Source organism: Adiantum capillus-veneris, chromosome 9 (genome assembly GCF_014529385.1).
Source record: "Adiantum capillus-veneris isolate H3 chromosome 9, ASM1452938v2, whole genome shotgun sequence".
Taxonomy (NCBI): domain Eukaryota; kingdom Viridiplantae; phylum Streptophyta; class Polypodiopsida; order Polypodiales; family Pteridaceae; genus Adiantum; species Adiantum capillus-veneris.
In genome coordinates, this window is record NC_140939.1 from 165447943 (window position 1) to 165474626 (window position 26684).

Below are 26684 nucleotides of genomic sequence, written 5' to 3' on the forward strand. Positions count from 1 at the left end.
ATCCAATCCAAGACCCCCAAGATAAACCGCAGGGGCAAAAAGGGAAGAATCGTAAAAAGAAGATTGGGACGTATCCAATCCCAGTAGACGAGATTGAGCAGGTGAAACATCTAAGAGGTTTAATGGAGGAGACTCAAAGGAAACTAGAACCAGAACCCATGCATGTCAAAATTCATGACACAGTGTTTCCCACGCAAGTTCTTCCACCCCACATGAACCATAGACCGTTAGCCATATCTAGTATCATCCAAGAAGGGAGTGAGGACGGGACATCAGAAAGTGAGCATACACCCTTCTTGTTGGAAAGGATGTTTAGCGAAGGAATACCTGATCCCATTGAGGAATATGAGATTCCATCCTCACCAGTTCCTAGTCAAGGACCTACACCCTGCAAAACGCCAATGAATGTTGCCAAACTAGTGGACTTCATGTCTTCTGAGGTCCGAACCACGATCATAGCAAAGCTGTATGGAGATCCTGAGTTATTCCTTGCACTTCGAGCATTCCTTAACGGAGAGCTACAAACGGGATTACCGCAGTTTGCGCAACCAAATAGGCCTGACTCGATTATGATTGATGAGGAAAATCATGTGCAATCACTTGACTTAGATGGACACGAGTCTGTGATCGAGGTACCCATTAACGAATTAGGGCAGTATTTTGAAGGCGACGAGTCTAATGCGACCCTACCCATCACTACCAAGGGATTAACTATAAAGGGAATTCTTGATGGTGGTGCGGGAGTTAGCATCGTTACAAAAGATTGTTGGGAATCCATGGGAAAACCCCGCCTCAGTGTTACTAACATTGTGGTAAAGATGGCAAATGGTACCATAGCCAAACCTATGGGGATGCTCAAGGATCTTAAGATCAAAGTTCTAGGACACAAGGTACGACATACGTTCATTGTAATGGATTTCTCTAAACACCTTATGTCATCTGAAATGATTTTAGGACGACCATTCATGAGGGAAGCACAAATGGTTCATGATTGGTCTAAAAATCATGTCTATTTGCAATTCCAAGACTCTGTCCTTAGAGTGGATTTGGTGACTGGTAAGGTACACCCCTTAGGCAGTAAAACCATTATTGATCATCGCTCTGACACCACAGTTCACTCGGCCCCACTACAATATTGTTACACTTGTAAGAAGGATACAGACATTGGCCAAGATTCTCCTTATATGGATATCCTACCTGGGATGACTGAATCAGACAATGTGGATTGGGTCCACCTAGCATCAACCATAGACACTTGGGGAAACAGGGGGACGACCTGGGTAACATCTGAGGGGGATGAAATGCCTATACCCTTAAATATGCTACAAGCAATGCATATCGCTTCCAACAAGACTCATCCTAATGTCACGAAGAAAACATACAAGTGGGTCCCTAAAGCTTCTTTAGTGACCATAGCTAGTGCTAAAAGACAGAAGCCTTGTAAGAAACGTACCACTCGCTCCAAGAAAAGTAAGAAAATGTTGCGATGGATCCCTAAACGACTATTGGAAGCCCAAGGCTACTATCAAGGAAATGATCAAATCTGGGTGCCAAAACGTAGATTGTGCTCTTACCTATCACCTGACCCAAGTGAGCCCAATCCCGTAGCTCCAAAACGAATCAATGATCGTGGAAAGAAAAAAATCACAGAATGCTACACACCCGCTCCCGAGCTAGTTTGGGTACCAAAGAAAGAACGATTTGTTCCACCTAGCTCAGGAAGGGGGGAGTCCCATGAAGCTTCTAGCTCCTCATGTAATACATCCATAGAGGTAAAAGCTTCTACACAGCCTCCATCTATAGTAGTGGACCTCCATGAAGCTACAAAATAATCCACACCTCCCAGTGTTCAAGAATCACCTGATGAACCACTTCAAGTTCGATCCTGGGAGAGTACCTTACCACCCTTGCAACTTGACGAGGCACCTAGGGTAATAGAAAACTACTGGAAAAAATCCTCACCTATTACCAACTGGAACAATTGGTTTCAAAGGGTGACAAGCTCATTTCAAATGGTATGATCTACCCAAGGAAGGGGGGAGTGTTTGTGGACATCCATCATTCACTTGCTTCCCTCTCAACCTTTTTCCCTGACCTCTCAATTCTAATCTTAGGGAATGTACATATAAAGCTTTATACTCACAAAAAAAAAAAAAGCAAGAGCAATTAGCAAACGAGTATGCACAATAAAAGTCAAAACATTGACTCAGACCTACACATGTCACATCTGGTACAGTGAAACAGAAACCTATGCCATAAAAAACCTTTGATCCTCATCACTTGAGTGATGGAGGGTAGGTAAGATTAGTACGATAGGAGTGTTTCTGTTTTAGAGTTGAGTGATTAGAAAAGTTCTCTTTTCCCACTGATGTGCCTCCTAGAGGTATTGTTTGTGTTTCATAGTGTGTACAGGAGCGTGTTGCTATTGATAGGATTTGGACCTTCATGGAACCTTCAGATCAAGCGCGACCATCGACACAAACAGGTGTTTCTTGTCCATTAGCATTACCCTTATCTTTTTTGCATCCATGTTTGTCTGCTTTGATTGTGATTGGTAGCATAATATTCAGCGCATTGTCTTAGTATCAAACATTTAATTCAATGTAATGTTTTGTCATAATCACTTGTTTAGGTGTAAAAATCAAGCAGTCCGACTAAGCTAGTTTGACCAAGCTAGGTGTTAGAGATCTTCTCTTAATACCATGGGGAATGCCTTCTTAATAAACAATGGTTACTTAGGTTCTTAATCTGATTTAGGCAGCATTGTATGACATGTACTAGGGCTTTCTAGTGGGCTTAACCCTAATGACCTTTAGTTTAAGTATTATAAAGGGAGTTTACTAATGTGATGAGCCTGGGGAGGGTAACAGTGTTATATGACCCCCCAAAGTTACAAAATTAAAATGTTGAAAATGAACAAACAAAAAATCAAAGTGCCACAATGTAAAATCTTACGCTGGAAGAGAAATCTCAGCTTGAATTGGTACTTCACTCACGTGTATTGCCTATGGTACTAGAGCCCTAGAGGTTCCCAGTGTGGGCGCTTTTCCTTGAGAAGCAAAAAACCCAAGGCATACAAAATAAGCACACACATCATAATTGAATCAATGTGAAAAGACTTTGGGGGATCAAAGAAAAAGTAATCAGTCAGGCGATGATTTCGTGAGAAATTCCTTTTATGGTAGCTTAACTACAAAGTTTTCTAGATATAGCCTCTAGTCAGCCCTCGAACATGAATACTTGGCTCTCGCGATTAAACAACTTAATTGACCAGTGAAAATTAAGAAGCTTACCCATGGTATTAATATTCGATCTCTAGTGCCTTTCGACCGTCAAATTAGCGACCCCAGACTTGTTTAATTTTCTACCTGTACATCTGTTTATGCATTTGATTACATTGCAATTTAATGTTCATTGCTAACAAATTGTTTGAAATTCTTTTACCAATCAATTTGTCTACCTAAACTGCATATGCTTTTTAAGAGAATGCCATTACTGTGCCAATGTTGTTTGATTTTGCAGTGACTGAAGAAGGCTAAGGACATTCATCTCAAATGCTCTTCCACCTCGACGAACCAGCTTCAAATCAATAGCTTCCGAGGACGGAATCTACATCAGGAAGGGGGGAATGTTAACCCTCACGGCACACGGACACCGTATGATCTATAAACGTTGTATTATTTAGAGTCAGGTAACGGGCTTGTCGGACCAATAGGAAAAGGGTAGGAGTGATCGCCGATGAGAGGCGCACTTTAACTTGGACATTCAAGGGATTAGTTGGTTAAGCATGGGCGCCCAAGTGTGAATGGGGTGAGCTCCTATAAAATCCAACTAAACCTAATTTTTACTCATTCTCTCATTTGTGCAATAGAAGAGTGCTCTTGCTCCATCTCCATCTCCATCTTCTTCTTCTTCACCTCCTTGTGTGTGTGTGTGTGTGAGAGAGAGAGAGAGAGAGGGAGAGTGTGTGTGCGATCGAGCATTACGAAGGCACGACGGTGGCGAAGCGGTTGAGCGCGGCACGACTGGAGCTTCTTCTTCATCGCGGCGAGGAATCCACCACGAAGGCGAGCGTAAAGCGGTGAGTGACACACCCTTTGTTCTCTTGAGCTTGCTAGTTTAGGCTTGTTGTGTGCTTGGAGCCGTTTGTGGCTCGCACACGGTGTATTGGCAAGTCCCTTGCTTCGACAATGCGGCAAGGAGCGCACAGTTCTAGAAGGATCTTGAAGGATGAGGGAGTAATGATTATGCATGTGGGCTAGCCACCCTTATAGAAGGATGAGGGAGTAATGATTATTATGCATGTGGGTTAGCCACCCTTATCCTATTTGTGATTGGCCAGAAAAGGGGCTAGTGTGGGTTGTCAAATGTGATTGCCTAGAAAAGAGGCTAAGTAATTAGTGAAGGGCCAAAGTAATTAAGGAAATTTATACGTGGTGTGAGTAATTCTATGATGGAAATTAAGATTTTAAATTATTATTTTTACAGCATCATGTTATTGCTTCATGTTATGCTACTCTCATGTGAGCATACTTCCTCCAAAGCATATTATATATATTATGCTTAATTATTTAATTAAACCATAAATAATATAAGGATTTCTTATATTATTTGGGGTTTTATATTAGTTATACATATTATTTATTTATCCTCATGATAATTAGAATTAAATACCCTATTACACAAAAGTAATGCCAAATTTAAGATTTGGATTACTTATCTATCAAAAAGTAGCAAAATAATGGCAAATTTTGCTTAGGAAATTAGCCATAATTGATGTTTTATTTACCTATGCATTCAATTATATAAAACAAAGCTCATATTCTCAGTGAATGCATGGTAATTTTCACGAGGAAAATTAATTAATTTTGGACATGTAAAAGATATTAAAAATGTCATTTTTAGCTATTTTAATAAACAAAAATAGCTTAATACGATACAATTTTTTTAGATAATTATGAGATGTTATTTAGGCATGAAATAACATCTTGATGATTTAAAATTTCATAAGAAAGTTTTTCCTTATGAAATAGGACCAATTTAGGCTCATAAAGAAAATTGATTTTTTATTAAGGGGAAAATTAGAAAAAGTAGTTCATCGCTAAAAAGAAGAATTCTCTAATTTTTCATGAATTTTTAGCATTTGACAATATGCCACTATGCTCAGAATCAAAATTGCATCTTCTAGAGCAGGTCAAAACCGTGAACCCGACTAGAAATTTTTGGTCTTTTTTGAAAATTTTTGACACATCTGTTCTCTCTACTCAATGAGGAGATTACAGACATGCAAAAAGAGTCAGAAAATACCTCCAAAATCATGAACACGACTGGTCGATTTTTGCCTTTTCTATAAATTTTTGGCACAAAGGGTATGTACTCAGTGAGTATATACCATATATACAAAAATAGTCAGAAAATTACTGCAGATTCGTGAACCCGACTGGTCTCTTCAGTCATGTTCATGCAGAGATAGAACTGAACTAGGAAGGGTTTTGGAATTCTGACAGTACATATATTAAGTATATGCCTGCTCCAACTGACTTAGCCCTTCGTCATCCTCATTCACACACACACTCTCTCTCTCCAACAACAACCAAGCCCACCATAGCCAGGAGGTACATAGATCCCTCTCCATACACCTCCCCTCTCATTGTATCCCTCATCACACTCTAGAAACCTCCTTTCTCATTGTATCCATCATTACTCTCTCTCTCTCTCTCTCTCTCTCTCTCTCTCTCTCTCTCTCTCTCTCTCTCTCTCTCCAGCAACAACCAAGCCCACCATAGCTAGGAGCTACAGTAGATCCCTCTCCATACACCTCCCCTCTCATTGTATCCCACATCACACCCTAGAAACCTCCTTTCTCATTGTATCCATAATTACTCTCTCACTCTCTCCACACCCTTTCAAGCACTTCTATCATGCACATCTCCTAGATTAGTTTGTTTCTTCTCCATGATGGCTACCTCATCCACTCATAGAAGACCCAAGCAAGAGGTGCAAGAGTCATAACACAAAGGACTAAGATGGATTGCGCATTACTCAATCTTTTCATAAGGTTTTTTAGGTGTACATGCAACCCTATGTAGGCGGACCTCATTGAGTGCATGCAACCCTATGCAAGTGGACCTCATCGAGTGCATTGTGGTGGATTTTCATTAGAATCGGTAAAACAATCAGCATATTCATTAAGAAACAACTTTAGATTTGCTTCTTCTTTAAATGAATCTTTTAGCTCACATGGTAGAGAATTAACATCATTCATAGAGTCTTTGACAAAAATCAAGTAAGCGGAAAGAGTAGACTCTATTGAATTATTCAAAGAATCATGGGCTAGGGATAGTATGCCCCTTCTCATTAACATCTAAGTTAATGTCTCTACCTTATGCTGAAAAGAAACGGTTCTATCACGAAACTTAAGATTGGCAGCCATACGATGAAACCAAGGCGTGCCCAACAAAACATCTTGATGCTTAAGAGGAGAAATGTAGAAATCCTCTTGATCCACATACCCTTGCATATGGATGCGAAGCTTTCCAATCAAAGGAGTGACTGAGACCGTTGGATTATCAAAAGCCCCATCAGCTTCTAGCGCATCTCGCATCTCATGTGCATGAATTCCCAATCGACTTGGCGACTCCCTTGAGATGAATTTGCGATTGCAACTTGGGTCAAACAAGATAAAACAATCTTGATCACGCACTTTTCCCCATGCATAGCATTGGTGTGATTTATTGTCTTCGTTTTTCTTGTTTTGAGAAGTAACCAAAGATGCTTGTGGATTGTCATTCTTAGCTGTCCATGAAGGACAAGCTCTATAGGCATGACCTTGTTGTCCACACTTGTAGCACCGGTTCTCTTTGCGGTAGTGCTCCATCTCTTCTAGAGAAAGATGTTGCTTGCCTTTGTAAAGGTCTTTGTCTTTCTTCTTTTCCCCTTTGGCCCAATTATTATTGGGAGGTCTCTCCCCATTTGGTGGACTTTCTCTATGCTTGTTGGATCTCACCACCGTCTCTTTGTAGTAGCTGTAGGAAAGATCTTAGCAGCTACAATAGAGTGGTGTATCACGATGGAGATTGTTTTGGGACTTTGAGCATTAACATATGCTCTAAAATCATCGGGAAGTCCAACACAGTTTTGCTGCTTTTGCTCAAAGAATTCCATCTTACTAAATGCAGTGGCTTTGAGATGTAGACCCCAAAACTTATCAATGTACTTTTGGAGGGTTTCTCCCTCTTCCAATTTGAAGCTTCTCCATGCGGTTAAGACTTCATCTTTAGCGCCTTCGGGGAGAAATTGCTTCATGATAGCAGTTCGCCATTCCTTCCAAGTCCTTGGTGCTAAACGTTGAGCTCTTAGAGTAGCCCACCAATGCCTAGCTGACTTTTGGAAATACATTGCAACATGGCGTAGCTTAGAGCCTTCCGTGAAGTGCTCACCTCCAAAAGCGGCATCAGATTGTTGAGTAAAGTGTAGTACTTTATTCATATCACCATATGTCCCATCAAAGGAAAGGAAAGTAATATCTTCCCTTTCGAGGTGGTGGAGAGGATCTAGCTTCTTGTGTGCTCGCATCGTAGATGGAAGAATTGGGTGATGAAGAAGGAGGAGAAGGGGATCTCCTCCTTCATTGTCTTGGATTCCTTATTTCACTACTCACATTGCTAGAAGAGGAAGTGTTGTAGCGTGAGCTAGCACAACCTCGCTTTGTTGAGTGAATAGGAGAGCGTTGTGGACGGCGTCGTCTTGGTGGCATCTCTTGGTCGGAGAGCCTACAACGGTCCGCTTCACTCCCACCTTCTTGATCTTCATAAGCATTGCTAGGATCAACACTTGTTCTCCCTCGTTGAATTGGATACTTTAGCTCTTTGTAGGTAGAATTTCTTCCACCTCTAGCTAGTGATTCATGGCACATTAGAGAACGAGTTCTATCTTCTTGAGCGGAAGGAAGCAAGTTGTTTCTGCTTAGTTGAGCTTGCAAGGCTACTCACAAATGTGGATTGCTTTGCGCTTCATGTAGCTTGTGAGCAAAGTAGCGGATTGCTCTTATGACTTCATTGCTTGCTTCATCTTGTAGTAAATCTATCTTTTGCCAAGCATTCAAATCAATTGACTCTGGAATCAAGAAAAAGTCTTTGAGTACTCCACACACGCGGTGAGAGTTCCTCCTACAAGTTAGAGTAGAAGAGCGGGGCGTAACAGTGCTATCTCCCAGATGACTAGCTTTTGGAGACTTTCCACATGCTCAATAATACCAAAGCCATAGGCTCCTTCCAAAGAAGTGTATTACTAAAACCAAACTTACCTTCGTAGTGTAATTTAGAATGTTTTGTCTTCAACAAGATAGAAAAGCCTTCAGCTCTCTGATACCAATGTTATGAATATGGAACTTTTAGATTTACTTAAGTAGCATGTTATGTGGCAATTGTTGCAATATTGACCAAGCAATTGAAATAACAATGATAAAGCATGAAAATGATTGAACATGACACAGCAATGAGGGCCCATTCTACGAGGCCGGTCCCCCCTCAAAAGGCTTTTGTATTCTTTATGATACAAGCTCAAAAAGGATCATAGCTTGTGCGAAATACAACATAGGATCTTAGCAACTTAGGATCTCCATAGCCGTAGCATCATAGGAGCTTAGAGAGACTTAAGCTCTCTCGTTTTCCTCTTCTCAAGCCCTCAATTACCTCGTGGGAAAAGAGAACTAGTGGAGAAAAGGAGTAGAGTTCATATAATCAAGAGGGAAGCTTGTATGCATAAGATTCATAAGTTAATACATAGCTACCAAGGGAGGTCCAGCATAACCAAGTTGCATATGAGAGAAAGTGAGAGTAGATGAGTGTAGATCTTGAAGAGAGATTTCACTAGTGCTCCCCCATGTTGAAAACCGAGCTAAAATGCAAGAGATATGCCCTCATGAAGCTCACCTTTTTTCATGATCAAAATTAGGCTTCAAAAAGAACTTTTCTGCTATTTTTAGGAGCTAGAGAGAGAAAGACATTGGGCTAGCTTGTGGAGCAAGGAAAAAATGCACATTTCATCTTCCTCCACCCCTTTTTGGACATGTGTATGCCCTAGTTCCCACTTGCAACTCCTCTACCTAACTCCCAGCCTTCCCGTAAGCAGTATTTTGCTCTTTTTGGCCCTCCCGGGAGTCCGTTTGACCTCCCGTAAAGCATGTTGAGATCCTATAGTTTAATCCTTTGCACTTTGGGAGTATCATTCACTTGTAGACAATTCACATTTCCTGAATGCACTCCTTGCACATCCCATTTTTAACATTTTTACACATTCTCTCTCTAGAATCCTAGTGAGAGAGTGTCCGTTTTGCACTTGTAAAGGTTTATTATTTTTACTAACATAAATGAGAGTCAAAATAAACCTTTTTGCAAATCATTGTATTTAGCATATGCTTACCTTTGCTTTCTCTCTCTAGATAGCTACTTTTTAGAGAGAGAAAATCTTGTGAAGCTTATAAAAATATAAATATTATGACTCTCTCTCTCTCTCTCTCTCTCTTCCAAAGCCAACTCCGCTTGGTACACTTTATGTTATCAAAAGCCAAAAAGGCTGATACAAAGTATTACATCAAATGACTACATAAACCCCTCAAGATACAACATCAACTACAGGAGGAGGGGAAAACCCGACCCACCAAAGGAGCCAAAGGATTACTACACTGAGATGATTGAAGCCCCTAGAGGGGCCTTTCTTCGTGAAGCCTACTGTAAACTGCACAAATTTGTTGACCACCACTCTCGCAGGGGCACCCAGCGGTGTAGTCCAATGCTTAGCCACGACCCACAGAACGGGCTTTGCTTCCAAAGATCACACCACACTTGAAGAAACCAATGACAGGAGTAGCCAGAAAGAGGAGACGAAGAAGCCAACAAACTGCCTCGAAAAGGAAGGAGCGAGGGGGAAGAAACATTTGCTGAAGAAGCACCGCCACCAACCCGACGAATGCAATGCTACTTCAGTCCATTCCAGGGGACAGATATCCGGGCTGTGGAGGAATTACCACCCCCCCCCCCCCCCCCCCCCCCCCAAGAAGAACTGACAAGAAGCGCTGAGCAGAAAAACACCACCGCTTGCAAAAGCAACAACAACCAACGAGACAAGGAAGGTGTCGGGGGAGAGAGCCGGCGCCCCATCCAACAACCAAGGGGTAAACCAGCACACCACCAAACATACAAGCATAACAAAAAAAAACATACACAAAATACACACACACACACACACATACCCAAAAAATCCTAATCCCCGAAAACACAAAAAAACAGAAACATAAACACACACACATGCACACACAACACACACACACACCCCACACTCACACTCGACACACACAAATACCCACACCACACACACACATCTGGGAAAGAGGGGGCAGTTGGCGTACCTGTTGGTGAAAGGATGGAGGCACTCTCTCCCCGGTGGGGGGCAATTAGCCAGTGCCATAAAGGCACTGTTGCCTGGGGCTTGGCACGTGGAGCCTTCCTATCACGAGCCTGTACGGATAACTATCTTTTTGTTGGTTTCTTTACCAGTATCTTATTTGTTTTTACTTTTTGGAAGTATCCCTCTGGAAATCTAAACGCCTAGGAGTTGCATGGCCAGTGTGAAACAGACGGGAATGTCCAATTCGAGAGTCAAGTCAAGGCAGACACTTAGGGTCACGTTAGGCCAGTTGGCACTGTAGATGGACAAGTTTGCTTGAGGCTAGCCAATGTGGGGTCATCAGTAGAAAAGCACTTGATATCTGGGCTACATTACATTTCTGGGTGTAGTTACAGTTGACAAAGATGGTTAGATGACCAGTGAGAATGTAATGGAAGCATCTCCAAAAATTTAGGGATGCGTTCACGTCATTGTGTCCAAAATGACAAGGGAAAGACATTATTACTTTCCATTGAAGTCATCTGATGACTCAGTTGAGATATTTTTAGATCGGAAGGTCCACTACGGAAAATAGCCTAAAATCTTGCCAAGTGTCAAAAAATGCATGAAAATGCCTAAAATGAAACATACGTGAGATTTATGAAGAGATGGGAGTGGCATTTCTCTTCTTTGTGGTGGATTGCAACAAGTTGAGAGCTATGGAGGCTTCCCTTTCCCCGTTTTCTATGCATTGGAGGTAGAGCTTGCTCCCTCTAGCCTCTCTTTCTCTTTTATGAGCAGTGGTAATGCCCCACTAGTGGGCTAATCATATGAATTATGTATAGCGAGTGCGGTTCATATGCTAAATGTTGAGCCAAGAGCCTCTTTAAGCAGGAATAGGAGTAGCTAACTGCTACTCCAAAGCAGGAACAAAAAAGGGTGATAACCTCTCTAAGAAAGTACTGTTTTCAGCCATAAAACAGAGCTGTTTTTGGGCGGTTTTGGGACTGTTTTGTACCCATATTGATGCCAGAACCAAGGGGCACCTAACCTAGGATGCAGGGGACAGTACAGGAATTGTGTAGAGCTGAAAACATGTCAAAATACAGGTCTAACCAGTAATTACAGCGGGCTGGAATTGACTGTTTTGGACTCCTAATGGAGGGTTTTGACCAGTGGAAGAGTTTCCCTTCCTGTAGACTTGTTCTAGGTAAGTTATGGTACAATTATGCTGCCGAAATCTTCCTAGAACAAGTGGAATTCAGCTATGTACAGGTCAAGTGCTTTATAGCACTCCATCTTTATCCTTTCCCTCTCCTTAATGATAAATAAATACCGCAAGGGGCGCCGGACTTCGGGGCCAATCAGGTGTTGAGTGAGGAAGTGATTTAATTGTCTTCGTGAGAGTCAGGAGCACTTTAGCTTCCTCGCTCTCTTTTCTTCTACTATGTCTCTAAGTACATGTAAATAGGTGACATAATTTGGGTGAAAGCAATATAAGATTAGTAGACTACCACCCTTTTTTAGTGAATAGGCCGGTTTGACTTCCCCCCCGAGCCCCCCCCCCCCCCCCCCCCCCCCCCCCCCCCCTCTCTCTCTCTCTTTTGAGTAACCATTGGGCTTGTATCCTTCATATTACATGAGCCAAAAAGGAAAATTACAAAGTATCACTGGTTACATAACGGGGAAAAAACCCCTCAAAATCAACATGAAGTACAGTAGGAGGGGAAAAGTGCCCCGCCCCATCAAAAATAAAAGAGAGTTGGATGACGACCAAAGCCCTTGGGGGCACTTGTGTGAAGTAGCTTCGGGCGGCACAGATCTGCCGAACACCATTCCTGTAGGGGTATCCAACGATGACATCAGGAAGCACTCAAAATTCTTCTCATTGTCCATCAATTCAGGCCTTGCTAGAACACAGCGGTCCAACCAATCACGCAGCAGCAAGGGAGAACATTTTGATGAGGAGCAACCACAAAGGAGAAAAAGTATTGATATGATACGGTGGTGATGTTTGTGAACCCACTTAGGACCGTCGGGGCACTTTTTCCCTCATTAGGAGGTTTTTTTGCCTATGGATTGTATATATGCTCATCCTGATTCTAGGGCTACTTATATTTGTACTTGCACACTAAGTAATACTACTTTTGTGGGGGGTTTCTAATCATCGAGCAAAAAAACATCGAGCGAAAATAAATCCGAGCAAATTGATACAAGAGCAACAATGGTGAAATAGAAAAATCATGCCATGCACATAACTTTCATACCACAATTGACACTCAATTGACAAAAGATGAGACTTTAGAACAATTTATGAAAGGAGTCTTTGAATGCTTGCAATGCCGGTGTACAATTAAAGATGAGATTTGTTGGGGTACCATGAAAAAGGAGTCTTTCCTTTTGCCTTTTCAAAAAAAGATCGCCTTTTTGGTTGAAGCTCAACTTACAAATAGAAAATGCTTACACTGGTGCAGTATAATAGATATGCCCTTCAAATACTCTACGTTCCCCTTTGCCTCAGGCACAAATCAACCCATGCAGATTTGGCGAATTTACCAGCTAAGATGTTTAATTCATTCGAATAAGTGCTGCTAACGTTTGAATTAACGCGCATCAAACAAGATCCTTTAAGGTTCACTCAAAAAGGAAAAAGGTGTGTGTCCTTGGCACTTGAGTCGGAGAGCCGGGTGGCAGATAAGTGGCGGGCATGGTACCACGCGGCACAGGAAAGGTAGGAGACGTTCGAGGCGACGCAGAGCACCGTAGGTTTTTTATATATATAAAAGAGGTTCCATAGTAATTAGGTAGTTTGTCGTGACAAGCTGGCTTAGCTCAACAGCACGTTTGTAATTTTGCGATGTTGTGAGCTCGATACGTGAGTGTTTCTTCACCATTTAATAAACATTCTGCAAAAACTAAAGCTTCATTGAATCTCCAGAGATTCGGTCTAATGATTTGAGGGGAGCGCGAATAGTAGGTATAAATGAGTTCATCAAATACCAACATATTTATTGTTTTTACTTCTAAACTCAGGTCCAATACCACACCTTGTTTCCATTTCATACTTTATGTATTGTATTTAACATCTCTATCCACCTTGGCAAATGCAAAACTCCCCAACCAGTGGCTCTATCTTAATGATGCATTAATTAATTAGCAAGATTCCATGTTTTCTTATGTCAGTGTAGAGAAAATGGATTGCTTGACCTTGTTCACATGGAAGCCATACCTCGACATCACGAAACACATAAGCATAACGTTTTCCCACATTGATGTCGATTTCAAACATAATCACCAGATTGCATTAAGACAATGGAGTTGATACTCAAGATCACTGTGAAAATTCAGTTATAAGATGCATAGTTACATAAGGTCAGCAATACATGTTGGAAGTAAATAACCAAAATGGCAGTACATGCTAGCAATAAATAACGAAAATCCACAACAGCAAAAGAACCCAGCAGGTGTTGAGACTGTGCTCGCAAAATCGCCAGCACATGCACTGATATTTTTTCGCATGTTGAGAGTCCACTCAACAAGATGTCTGTTTAGCAAGTTTGCAAGCCTGCATAAGAGTGCATTCAGCTTGCTGAGCTGTGTTTTCAACTTTGATACCTCAGCACGCAGCACCAAGATTTGCTCCTCTAGCTTAGAAACCTGGATATCAGCGACATTTGTCTCGCGTTCATCGATTGCGTCCTTTAATCTATCTATTGCATCCAGGACATCGGATCGAAGAGCTCGATAACTCTCTGCTCGATTCCTAGAGACCTCGTGCAAAATTTCTGATACCATCTCCTCGATCTTGTCCAATCGTGGATCCTGAATTTCATCTAGTGACTTGTCTACTTGCGTCTCTGTCATCGTGTCCACCAAGTTCATCTGGTCCATTTTACCCTGCATTCACAGAATAGAAACTTTTAGCCTCATCACATGCAACAAATAGAAGCAATTACAACGAATTAGAAATACATCGTATCACGCAATTGTTGTGACGTCAACAATACGGACCAACGGGATATAGTCATCGCCTATTTGTGGGCTCCCTCCGTCGCTATCATCATCCCCGTCATTGCGGTTTTGTTCACTATGGTTATCTTCGCGATTAGTTGGCACGCTTGCTGGACTCTTGAGAAGATGCTCGATAGTTAGCAAAATGCAAAATCAAAATCAATCCTATGCGTATTCATGAACATACCTCTCAATTCCTTGCCACCGAGAGTGGAACCGGTCGGCACGTGGGTGATTTGTACTACATTCATCGTTGTTGATGAAGATGCTAGCGACATCTTGGTACGTCGTGGTTGATGGATAAACCATGCATCTCCAAAGAGCTTTTGTCTTGCCTAATTGCATCCCCCGGCCTTGATAGGGTGTGACCCACGCCGATGACGAATAATATTTCCTAGTTTTTAGCATCTTGTGCACAGTCGACAAAAAATCGTTTCCCAATGGATGTCCCAATCTAAACTTCCAGAACATATATGTCCTATCAAATATATTTGCAGGCGTCAAACAGACTTTCTTCTTCAAGTCGTCGCTGCCATACAAGCTATACAACTCTATTTACTTGTTAATCTCATCTGCATGAATATTGTGCATCACGACTTGAAAATACGGCTGGTCTTGGTCCTTCAAGCAGTAGCTAGGCATACCCTCGAAGGTATGCATATTACGCTGTTTCAAAGCACGGCAAAGCACCATCCCACCAGCAGGCACAACCTTGTCCCAGCCCAAGTACTGCTTCACTTTCCTATTTGCTGCGACCAAGGAGCTAGTCCAAAGCCGCATTACCATCTGGAAGTGCAAGTGAAAAAGAGTGCCGCCTCTTTCAAGAGCACAAAGACCAGCAGCTGTGTCCCTTTCAAGGAATGCATGCATGGAAGCTAACAAAGCTACATCAATATCGCAACCTCCTACAGACACCGTGACACTAACCTCCATGAGCCTAGAGCTTTTCGGCTTCTCAGACCTACCACTACGAGCTGCCAATGACTCAACCCCATCCCTTTTTTGTTTTTTTGATGCATTGCCCTCATTTGCATTCTGTCTGCAGCGGGCCTCTGCCTTGAGCCGAACCATAGGCCTTTGCATCAAACAATAATATGCAGCAGAATACAAATAGAACAGTACGCACTCAGACTGTTGACTTGAATTCAGCAGACAATCCAGTCCATAAAAAAAAAGCATAGCAGAACTTACCTCATCCTGGTTAGATTCACCAGCCACTTGCGTGCGTAGACAAAACCATCTGAACCAGCTTGCGAGCACTCACTAAAAGTATCCGCCCTCTTATAAAATCAGCACAAACACGCGTTTGTGCCCAGCAGTAACAAGCGCCAGTTGTCCTGACAGATGCCCGACCGCCTGGCTCGGCTTTGATTTGGTTTCTGCAGTTTGGTTGGCATCTACACTGATTCGCGTTAATTCGACCGGGAAAAAGCCATTTTCGGGACCTACTAGAAATTGAAGATAGTGGAGAGCATGTTCCGAAATCACTTGTGCAAGTTGGCCTCTTCAAGCAGAAACTTATGATGTAGAGAAATATAGCTCAAAGGGGCCCTTCGGTGGTATGCTTTCTTCATTGTAAAATGTTTAGGTCAGGGTAGTTTACTTACAAAATTTGTTGTTGCAATACAAACTCCGCAGAACCAAGCAACTGAGCTTCAATATCAAAGAATGGTGCATTTTGTCGTAGGAAACCCTCTCAACCAGTACCGCCAGCTAAGCCATGACCTTGAAGTTTGATCCACCTTCTCTTTGTTTTTCGAAGAGCCATCAGTTGTTGCATCTGCAGTCACCGCTTGCGCTAGAACTTTCTTCAGTCACCGCTTGATCCTTTGTTTCTTCTTCATCTACTTTGGAAAGCTCCCCTGGCTTATTGTCAAATAGACCCTTGTATTGTTTGCGTGCATTTACTTCAGCTTTGTAGTATTGTTGGTGCGTGGTTGTTGGTGCGCCGTTGCCACCGTCAAATAGCTCAACAGTCTCGCCATTGTCCGCCAAGGCACGGCGCAGTTGAATTTTGCCTATCGCAAACCGTTGCATGCAGTACTTCCTTTGGTGGCATGTTGATAATTTTGACATTTTTTTAAAAAAATTGACCCTCCCGCATGACGCTACCCCTTCTTGGTCTGGTACTGCAACCAGTCCGCGCCGGCGCGGACTGGTTGTAGCAGCAGACCAAGAAGGGGTAGCGTCATGCAGGCAGGCCCGGCGCGGACTGGTTGCAGCACCAGACCATGGAAGGGTAGCGTCATGCAGGCAGGCCCGGCGCGGACTGGTTGCAGCACCAGACCAGGGAAGGGTAGCGTCATGCAGGCAGGCTCTTTTTTTTTTTTTAAAAAGGAAAAATTACCAAAATACCCCTCTAATTTGCGAAAACTCCCAAAATACCCCCTATAAATTCCCAAAATGCCCTTCAAATTTTCCGAAATTCCAAAAATACCCCTGGTAGGGAGAGTAAATTTCTCTAAAAATAATTTTTTTTGGTAGTAATTCAAAAAGAAGACTGATTGTCTATCGTACAAGATGCTAAAACTAGAATTTGAGTTGGTTTTGTAGGCTGTGGAGATGAATTGCTTCATTATTTTTAAACATCATTGCCTTCTTTTGTGAGGTATTTTGTGACAAATTGCATGCTAAGCACTCGAAAATGGATCTCAATTGTCAGAAAGAAATAAAGATTAGAAATTCTTGAACAATCCAACATAAATAGATACAAGGGTATTTTGGTAATTTTTGAAATTTGAGGGGTATTTTTGAGAATTTCCACAAATTAGAGGGGTATTTTGGTAATTTTTCCTTTAAAAAATGTCAAAATGATATGCACCAAACCAAAGAGGGGTAGGGTCATGCGGGTAGGGGTAGGGTAAGGATTTATAGGGAGATTAGAGGCTTCTCACATTATACATCTTTTCTAATGAAGCATGACAAAAAGAATTGCGCTCAATTATGGCCGCACGCCATGGGCTTCTATTAGGAGCTTGAGTGTGTGTGTGTGTGTGTGTGTGTGTGTGTGTGTGTGTGTGTGTGTGTGTGTGTGTGTGTGTGTGTGTGTGTGTGTGTGTGTGTGTGTGTGTGTGTGAGAGAGAGAGAGAGAGAGAGAGAGAGAAATTTATGACGGTGTGGGCTAGCTGATGAGATTAGGGAGATTGGTGTTATGAATGCAACAGCTTGTCTTCTTTGTTGATGATTTTGTTGATAAGTAGAGTGACAATAGTGTTTCTGTTTAGAAAAATTCCAGAGCTCCCAAATAGCTAGCAATTGGTAATCACATTGAACATGGGCATTGTCATTAGGTAAAGTGAGTTGAAGATAGAGGCTAGGGAAGGAAGGAAAAGCTTCAATTTCCTTCTATAATGATATTTTAGATATGGATTAATCAATATTTAGAGGTGTTTTGAAATTAATTAGTTCTTCTTGCTCTTCATGATTGCAAGACCAATACCTCAAATAATGTCATGTCGTTGCATTGTGTGATTAAGCTTATTTTATTTGTGACATAAAGGCGCCCTAATCTCAAATTTTTTTATATGCTATAATAATGCAACTTCATTTTTGATATTTCCTCATAAGAATCAAGATAATATGCTATTATTTTGTTATCCCTCATGCTTGTCTTTTAACATAGAATGGTGTGTTGATCACAATGAGTGTATTGATTACATGATAAATGTGTAAAATACGATTATTACTAATTGTGCAATGATCGAAGAGGTTGTTGTTTTTTTGGTTAAAGATTTGGGTGTAGTCTTGGAATCTAGAGCCTCTCAAAGAAAAGGAAGAGGGTATGGGGCGCACAATCCTCTATGCAGTGATCAAGTGAGCTCTATGTCAGTCACATAGGACTTTGATGATAATGATCTCCATGGTGATGAGATGAGAGCACAAACATTGGCTTGGGATCATTAAATGAAGTAGATGCTCACACAGTTGGGCAAGAGGAAACCTTGAAATTGGCTCCAATTTTGGTTCCATGGAATTAGTCATCAAAGAATGTCTGAAATAACTTGCTCGATTATTTTGTTGCTCGAAAATACTCGCTTGCCAATTTGTATAACCCCTTTTGTGTTGTGTGCTCTTGATCTTCTTCTTCTTCAAGCTTTGTGTGCATTCTTGCAACCCTAATTCCAACATTTGGTATCAGAGCCGGCTTCTTCACCTTGAGCAAGGCTACCAACACTATCCTGAAGCAGGGAGTTCTCTTAGGTGAAGGAGATCTAGCTATAGTGTCTTGTTTACATAGTAAATATAAATTTATACATCTTTCGAGCTGTTTCAGGCACGTTTTGGGGGTCGTTCGTGTGCTACCAAGGTTTATGTAAAGCTCCTTGGTGCTCTCAATTTTGCTTGTTCTTCATTGAAACAATAAAATTTCTCATAGATTTGTTGTATTGACACTATGTGTGTTCCTACAGGTTGTGCCAATACTTTTCATCTCATTGCTTTGGTCATTTTGTAGGTTTTCATCGACAATGTCTGAAAATGATGTATTTTGCATGTTGTTTGCCAAGCTCGATGGCAACAATTACCCATTGTGGGCATACATGATGCATCATGTATTGGTTTCCAAAGGCTTTTGGAAAATTGTGCAGGGTATTGATGTACTTCCAAGATCTATGAATTCTGGTACTGTTGAGGATGTGGCAGGTCCTAGCACACCTAGTGCTATTGCAGTCTTTCCCGTTGTTGGGGACAGGTTCATTGGGATGGTAGAGATGCGCAAGCACATGCCTTGATTTCATTATCTTCTATTAAGCATACCATTGCCCCATACATTTTTTCAACAAGGACATCCCAAGCAGGCTTGGGATATTCTTACACATCTTTATGCAGGGTGCAATGAGGCACATGTTGCCTATCTCAAAAAACAATTAGAGTGTAAGCGTATGGAATAAGGAGACTCTATGGACATTTTCATTACAGAGATTAAAGATCTCAAAGAACAAGTAATTGATGTTTATGAGATCATTCTAGATAGTTCACTTGTGCAGACAGTTCTTGATGGCTTATACCATATTCTTATCAGGGTTTTGCTTCTACTTTCAAACTTGTGACAAAGGGAAATCCTAATGCTATCAAGTTTGATGAGCTGGTTGCTATACTCTTGCAGGAAGACCAATCTACGCAAAATATGTCTAAGTAGCATGTTGTAGATTAGGCCTTTGTGATTGCTCAAAGAGGCAATACAAATACCTCTTTAAGTAACAAGCCGAAACCAAGTGTGATAAGGGTGTTGATAAGCCAAAGAAGAAGCTGCATTGTAACTATTGTAAGGCCAATGATCACCTCATCAAGAATTACCCTAAGTTGAAGCAGAAGAAGTGAAAGAAGAAAGAGGCTGGCATGGCTATTGCAGATGCCTCTCCATCTAAATTTGAATCTCTAAATATGGTATAGGATACAAAATGGGCTTTTAGTGTACACTGCAATTATAACCCGTCTATACATGATGCATGTATGTTTATTGCGGATTGTGCCATAAAACACATTACTTCGCAGTGTGACTTGTTCACTTGCCTTGATTTTGCCCCTACAGGGAATACTATCACATGCATAGATAACTCCTTGTATCTAGTGAAAGGGGTTGGTACCATTGTGCTTCAGAGCATACATAAAATTTGATTTCTGTGGGACCAAGTTTGCTTGCCACATGTCATAGAAAGGCTAAATACATTCCTTTCTTTTCCCATTATGGGCGTATTAAGGCATCCCACGATGGCCCATTTCATGATTTAGTTTGATCAAAGTGACTTTGTGCTTTGTCAAAATTGACACTTGTCATACATTATGACAAGAGAAGCTATGACAACAATATTTGCCACAAGAACACTTTAAGAAACACATGCATGAAGAATACACTCATAGGCTCTATTCCTGCATCTTTGGGTCATTTATAAAGCCTCCAGATCATAACATGGTTATGCTTTTGAGACTACAATACCAACTATCATTATTAGCATGTATCCCATTATATATAAAACATATATATGCAATCCAATGGTTCGTTATAGTAAGGGTAGATGAATGGCACACCAAGGATGCACCATCAAGGGGGCATTTGGTAGGTGTGTACCCATGGTACAATAAGAAGGGTATTTTTTCAAATTCCTATGCACATGCACCTACAAGTGTGGAAGGTACATGCCTTCACATCCCTACATTGCACATATATGCACATGTGTCCACCTACCTTCTATGCATGGCACATTCACCCTCATGTGATAAGACAAAGATGATTGGATACCATCCATTGGCATATATGTAATTAGCATGTTTTTGCAAAATAAGGAAGTAACCTCAAGGTTCATGGGACTCATTTTTCCCATGAAGGGGTTACTTGGCACCTAACCTCCCCTATTTCAACTAGGGGAGTTTATTTTGTAAAGCTAGTACCTTCCCTCACTCTACTATGCTTAGTTAAAGACATGGTTATTATTTGAATTTCATCACTCAAAGATGACCTCCCATTGTCAAAGAGAATGGTACAAAGGTCAATGATGCACCTGCTCTACTGCTGGAGTCACAAGTCACCTTCACCATCAAATATTTCCTTGAAGCCTTATAACACACCTTGTAAATACATGAATGCTCTCTTTTTGTTATATCTTCTTCTCACTCCAAGTGCTTCTAAATAGCTATCATGAGGGAAGGGTCCCACTTGTCATAATCCCACACCCCCCTCATGATGGCTACCTGGGATTAGCCATCACCATCACTTTTCCTAGGTTACCTTAAGGGTAACTAGGCACTCTTCTCAAGTATAAATACCCCCAAGTTCATAGGCTTTTGGGTGGGTGGGGGGGGGGGGGGCTCATTTGATAGTGATAGCAAGCTCTTCTTCTCCTAAGAGGATGGGGGCTCTTTGTCTACAATACTAGCAAGTTCATAGGCTTCGCGGTTCAATCTTTTAGCATTAGCATTCTCTTCCTGTATGGAGTGGAAGCGTTTAGGCCATTCCCACTTTGGTTAGCCCGCATCCTCCTCCTCAACCTCTTGAGTATTGAGGGGAGTATTATATCCATTAAGCCTCTAAGTGATCTTGGAGAAGAGGAGTTCCTTTCTTCCCATTTCTTCAAGGACTCAAATCATTCTAGCATTGCAAATTATCCTAAATAAGCTCTTCATATCTATCCCCACTCTCTCTATCTCTGACATTAAATACACCCATGACACTTTCAATAGGTTTCCACTCCTTGTAGGATGAGGGGTAAACATCTATAAAACAAAACAAAATAAAATTTATAGGGATAATTTAACATCATGAATATCTGATAGTAAAAAGATTTAAAGAGGTTGAGAAGTGAAAAGATTTGCAAAGGATAAGAAGATTTACAATTTGGCTTGATAATTTGAAGATAATCAGTTCGTTCTTGAAGTTTTTGCTCTCTCTGCATATACACATGGTGCACAAGAATTTCCTTCACAGTCTTCTTATCATCCTTGAATGAGAAATCTATTACTCTTGCCTTCCAACATGATATAAACTCATTAGAGTTTTGCATCTTAAGTTTTCTAGATTACAGTAAAATCCAACTACCCTTAGTAATAGTTAAAGGTATCTAGTTATTATTCTCACCTAATGTATTTGGTAAAGTGATAGCTTCTATATTTGGGCATGGTCATTTGGATCTCTGAGGAGTAGCCATTAGCAATCAGAAAGAGAAGGGAGATAATTAATTAATCAAAAATAGAAGGGAGATAATTAGCCAAAATTACTTGCAATGTGACTACAAAGTACAGTGTGAAGAGCATTTCAAAGCTTAATAAAGATTCTCTATTGTGTCCCAAGCAAGCTGGCTCTACCTACCATGGTCTAAAATGCCCCATGGGTCAATGTACAAAATGTGGCGCAGAGAAATTTGTATGTTGTCCACAAGAGCTGCTAAAGGATGCAAGAACCATCAAAGTCAAAGTATTTAAGGATGTGGAAACAGGAAAATGTGAAGGTGGAAAGCAGAAGAAAAGGAAGAACTTCTATGCGAGGAGATGATCACTGCTGATTTGCTACAGGTATTCAGAAAAGTTCTCCAATTTTTCATCAAACATGACTTCGTGTATCGATGGCAGGGTGAACAGTTCAAAGCGTGCATCACACATTTTCCTGAAGATGTTGTTGTATATGTGGTGGATTTTGCTGAAAATTATTCATTCAAGGAGCAGAATGAGATCCAGTCGATGCATTGTTATTCCATTCAGGTCACCATTTTTGTACACATTACTTACTATCATGTTGGACCTGAGATAAAAAAGACTTTGCACTTTTTCATTTCTGATGATGAAAATCACGACACTTTGTTTGTCCAACACTGCTTTATGCTACATTGGCAATGGATAAAAGATAGAGGCTTGGATGTTAGTAAGCACTGGGTTTGGTCAGATGGGGCAACATCGCAGCTCAAGGTAAAAAGGCCTTTCTATTTTGTTGGTAGATATGATGCTTTGACAGGGAAAGTGATGGTGTGGAACTTCTTTGGAAGTGGCCACGAGAAAGGAGAACATGATGGGGCAGGAGCAGTTGTGAAAATGGCACTTACACATGAGCAACTGAAGAGCAATGGAGCTACGCTCAAATGTGCAGCTGAGGCTGTGCAATTTCTTCACCAGCATTTGTCCGATGGGTCCATTGCTCACTACCCTTCCAAGCATAGGCAAGTAGAGCGTGTGTTTTGGGAGGTCAAGCTTGGAGAAGTGTCCCGGGAGAACAGATGGGATTGTGAAGCTATCCCTAATGCACGCTCCATACATTCTGTTAGGGGCTACTCAAAACAAGATGGCTCCTCCATCACACACAGGAAACTATCTTGCTATTGTAGTGCATGCATGCACAACCAGTGGAAGAATTGCAGCAACAAAACACACGTGTCTAGCTAGAGTTTCCACAAAATCGCTCAAGTGATGGTGGAAATAGTGATGACGAATCTGAGGAGCCTATCTATGAAGGGCACTATGAAGCATTGAGTGATGCAATTTAGGTAGGTGACAACTTGGCTCTCAATGCTGAGGAGGGGAACGAAGAAGGTGTCGACTTTTACTTGATCAAGTGCACAAGCACATTGGAGAATCTCAAAGCACACGATGTCGATAGTTGGGGCAGTGGGTTTGAAGTAGGGTCTCACATTTTGAAAGGCCTCTATTATAAGCAAGTCGATGATTATTTTTACAAGCTTTTGGGCAGAAACACAGTCTTCATGTGCTCCCATCTTGTCAGGTGTATAAAAATCCCACTGACAGTAGTCCAGGGTGCTAGGGGATCGTATACGATCTCACCGGAGGTCTTTGAGTCTGTATATAACAGCATGCCATGGGAGATATAATTTTAATCGTTTGGTTTTTATATGAGCAAACAAGTCTTGTCATTCTATTCATATGGTCTACATGCGTTGCTAGTCAGTTATGCAGGGTTAACAGGTACAATTGTTTACCATTCGCTGCCAAATCAACAAGTAATTTGTCCTATTTCTATCAATACAACTCTCATGGCACCAAAACATGGAAATTGAGCAAATCCTAAACAGATGATGTTTATGTACTCGAACTTAAGACCGGAACTTAATAAGATTTGCACTAAAGTAAATAGTGCAATGTTGCATAAAGCCAGATCTTGTGTAATGTACTCAACATAAGAGTGGAACTTAATAACCTTCTCAAGAAAAAAACAGTACATGGTCGCTTTGAGCGATGAATTATATTAGAGATTTTTGCAATGAGCAAGAACCATAAAAAAGTATGGTGTTACAAATAGGATGACCAAAGGGGATTCTCTAAATATGCACAGAAGCTACATCCACTAGCTGTTACAAAAAGCAGGCTGTCCAAACATCAGAGGCAATCCACCAGTGTGCCCAAGCGTTTTTTTCCAGGCCGTTTATGAAAAGTAGAGTCCCACACCACCTTGTAGGCCTCCTTTTGCTATGGGCAATCCCCCACTTTGTCAGATGACTCCCGTTGAATCTCCTCAGAGGTATTCATTTCAATTCTACCACATATAACACTATGGCAGCACTCTAGGCTTCTCTATCCATGCAACTCTATAAGATCCTTAACAATCAAGTCCTCTTCACTGCCCCAGGTGCCAAACACATCTCCTCCTCCGGTAACAAAGTACGTTATATCCCTTGCCTTCAGGTACTTGTACATACATGGGGCAATCTTATGTGTAAGGAATGGCCTTCGAGTTGTATCGTTAGGTGAGCCAAACACTGGCACAATGCAGCAATTGCCCTAACAATTAAATATACACTTGTCCAAACTGTCATCAACCAATAGCGTATTGTGTGGACCAAACTGACCATTACACCTGTTCTAGAAATCATTGAGGTGCTCGAAGAAAATGGGTTTTTTGCCCTTGATTTTGTGATTATCAAGCACATCACAGGAAGTCTGTGCAATGAACCCTGCTACGAGTCCTCGTAAACCTGGAAAGCATTCACAAAAACGCTTTACAACATTATGTTCCATGACTGAGCTAAGATATTGAAATGAGTTGCTACCCACAATAAGAACTGCCTTGCATCGATTGCCTTGCATTGGGCCGCACAAGGAAGTATATCCTTCTTGGCTTCTCCTCCAGTACCTGGTCATATTGTAGATTCCATGTAGGGAAAAACATATCTTCTTCTAGATCTAGTTTATGAATCAAAAGACCATTCATATCCAAAATAAGAGCCCCAGGATCATTCTGCACACTTTCTTGGACAACATGATAATCCTCCTCAGCTAATGCAAGCATCTTGCTCGGATCATGCAATTTGAGAAAGCACATGAACATGAGCTGGATGCATACACATGTGCCAACCTAATGTGGTACATCCGCTTGAGCGCCATGTACCGTTGGAGAGAGGGAATGGGGGAACACACCCGGCACCAACACAAAGGACTCTCTATAGCTCAGGGTATCCACAGCACCCCTATCCTCTCAGAAAACACCTTCAAAGAAACACTTTACACTAGCAGACCACCGCCTGCTCAATTTTCACTGCTCACACACTCCATAAATCCACCACACAAGATACACCTGCTACCACTACCAGTCTCCACCCTTACACACACACACACACACAACCACTCAATCTCACTCTCTCACTCTAAACACCGTAGGTCCGGGGAGGCACACACATTCACACAACCGGCACCGAGGAGAACCATGAAAGCAAGAGAAAGAGAAGGGGGGAAGGGGAAACAATAGCACGTGAGGCAACTGTGGCTTGATTGGACTTCAAAATACATATACACCGACTTGCACTACCATCACCATGGCCATTTTCAAGCAAAAATTACGAAGGGGCTAGCTTGCTAGAGAACTCCACTTTGCAGGCTTCAAACGACACCCAAAAGGCCAGGAAAAAAGCCCTTAATTTGATCTATTTTTGACTTTTATAGGGGGGGCCTTTAATTTGGGAATTTACAATTTAATTGGTCCACTTGGCACCTTAAATTAGCTTTTTTGGGAAAGGGGGCACCGCCTTGCTCTATCTCTCTCTTCTTCACTCTTTGCACTTGGGGGGGGGGGGGGCATTAGCGATGTAGCTATTGCCCCTTTGCTTTTCTCATTTTCTTTTTTTTATTTTTCATTTTTACCCCTTTGTGGCCTTAACCTTGCACTGATTGATTTTGACTTTTTTCCCTCTCTCTCCGACTCCTCTATCACCTCTCTTTTTTTCCTCCATTTGGTCCCCTCTTTGGTCCACTTGGCCTTTGTTTTGCCCGGACGGCCCTTGAAGTGGGCTCCTTGCCCTGGCGCTTGTCTCTAGTAGCTCTCGGACTCTCCCTCTCTCTCTTTATGCTCATTGCCAGTTCTATGGGACCCTCCCCTTGCCACCAAATTTTCTGGCTGTCTTGACCTCTCTTCACTTCTACGGGAAGATTCCCTTATCCACACACCGGGGAGGGGGGGCAATAGCAATGTCTCTATTGCCCTCTCTCCCTCTACTCTAAAAGATGGCGGGCCTTTGATGGCTGCGAGCAGGTGCCCCTCTTAAGAGCTTCCACGTGAGCACGGTGCTACCAACAACGAGCCACCCTGCTCCGCCACTCGCCGCCAGCCCGCGCCACCATGCACCCTGATTAGGCCAAAACTTCCTCCATCTCCGTCCCGTAGGGCCGCGCGACCACCTCCCACAGCGCTCACTGTGCTCACCATCGTCGTGGGGTAAGGGAGGTCCCCTCCCTGCCCCTTTGTACACAACGGAGAGTTCACGGATTAGTATATAAGGACTTCTTTTCTACGCACCGTCAGTGCATGTGGGTTTCTCATCTTGCCAAGTGAAAGCCACCATTTCCATGGCCCTCAAGCT

General features: G+C 41.9%; 3 protein-coding genes across 3 annotated transcripts; all 3 read right to left on the reverse strand.

The window, feature by feature from the left end:
- Positions 1-13685: 13685 nt before the first annotated feature.
- On the reverse strand, positions 13686-14715 carry LOC147451530 (uncharacterized). The gene is made up of 3 exons (XM_086520954.1): positions 14585-14715; positions 14398-14507; positions 13686-14283 (listed from the first exon to the last, which is right to left on the reverse strand). Exons 1-3 carry the CDS (start codon positions 14673-14675, stop codon positions 13750-13752), a joined length of 735 nt encoding a protein of 244 aa, XP_086377080.1. The 5' UTR covers positions 14676-14715; the 3' UTR covers positions 13686-13749.
- Positions 14716-14952: 237 nt separating this feature from the next.
- LOC147451531 (uncharacterized) lies at positions 14953-15582 on the reverse strand. The gene has a single exon (XM_086520956.1). The coding sequence runs from the start codon at positions 15574-15576 to the stop codon at positions 14953-14955; it is 624 nt and encodes a 207-aa protein (XP_086377082.1). The 5' UTR covers positions 15577-15582.
- An 8823-nt stretch (positions 15583-24405) lies between these two features.
- On the reverse strand, positions 24406-25120 carry LOC147451532 (uncharacterized). Its single transcript, XM_086520957.1, has 2 exons — positions 24965-25120; positions 24406-24612 (listed from the first exon to the last, which is right to left on the reverse strand). The coding sequence occupies exons 1-2, from the start codon at positions 25118-25120 to the stop codon at positions 24406-24408; spliced, it is 363 nt and encodes a 120-aa protein (XP_086377083.1).
- Between the last annotated feature and the right edge of the window lie 1564 nt (positions 25121-26684).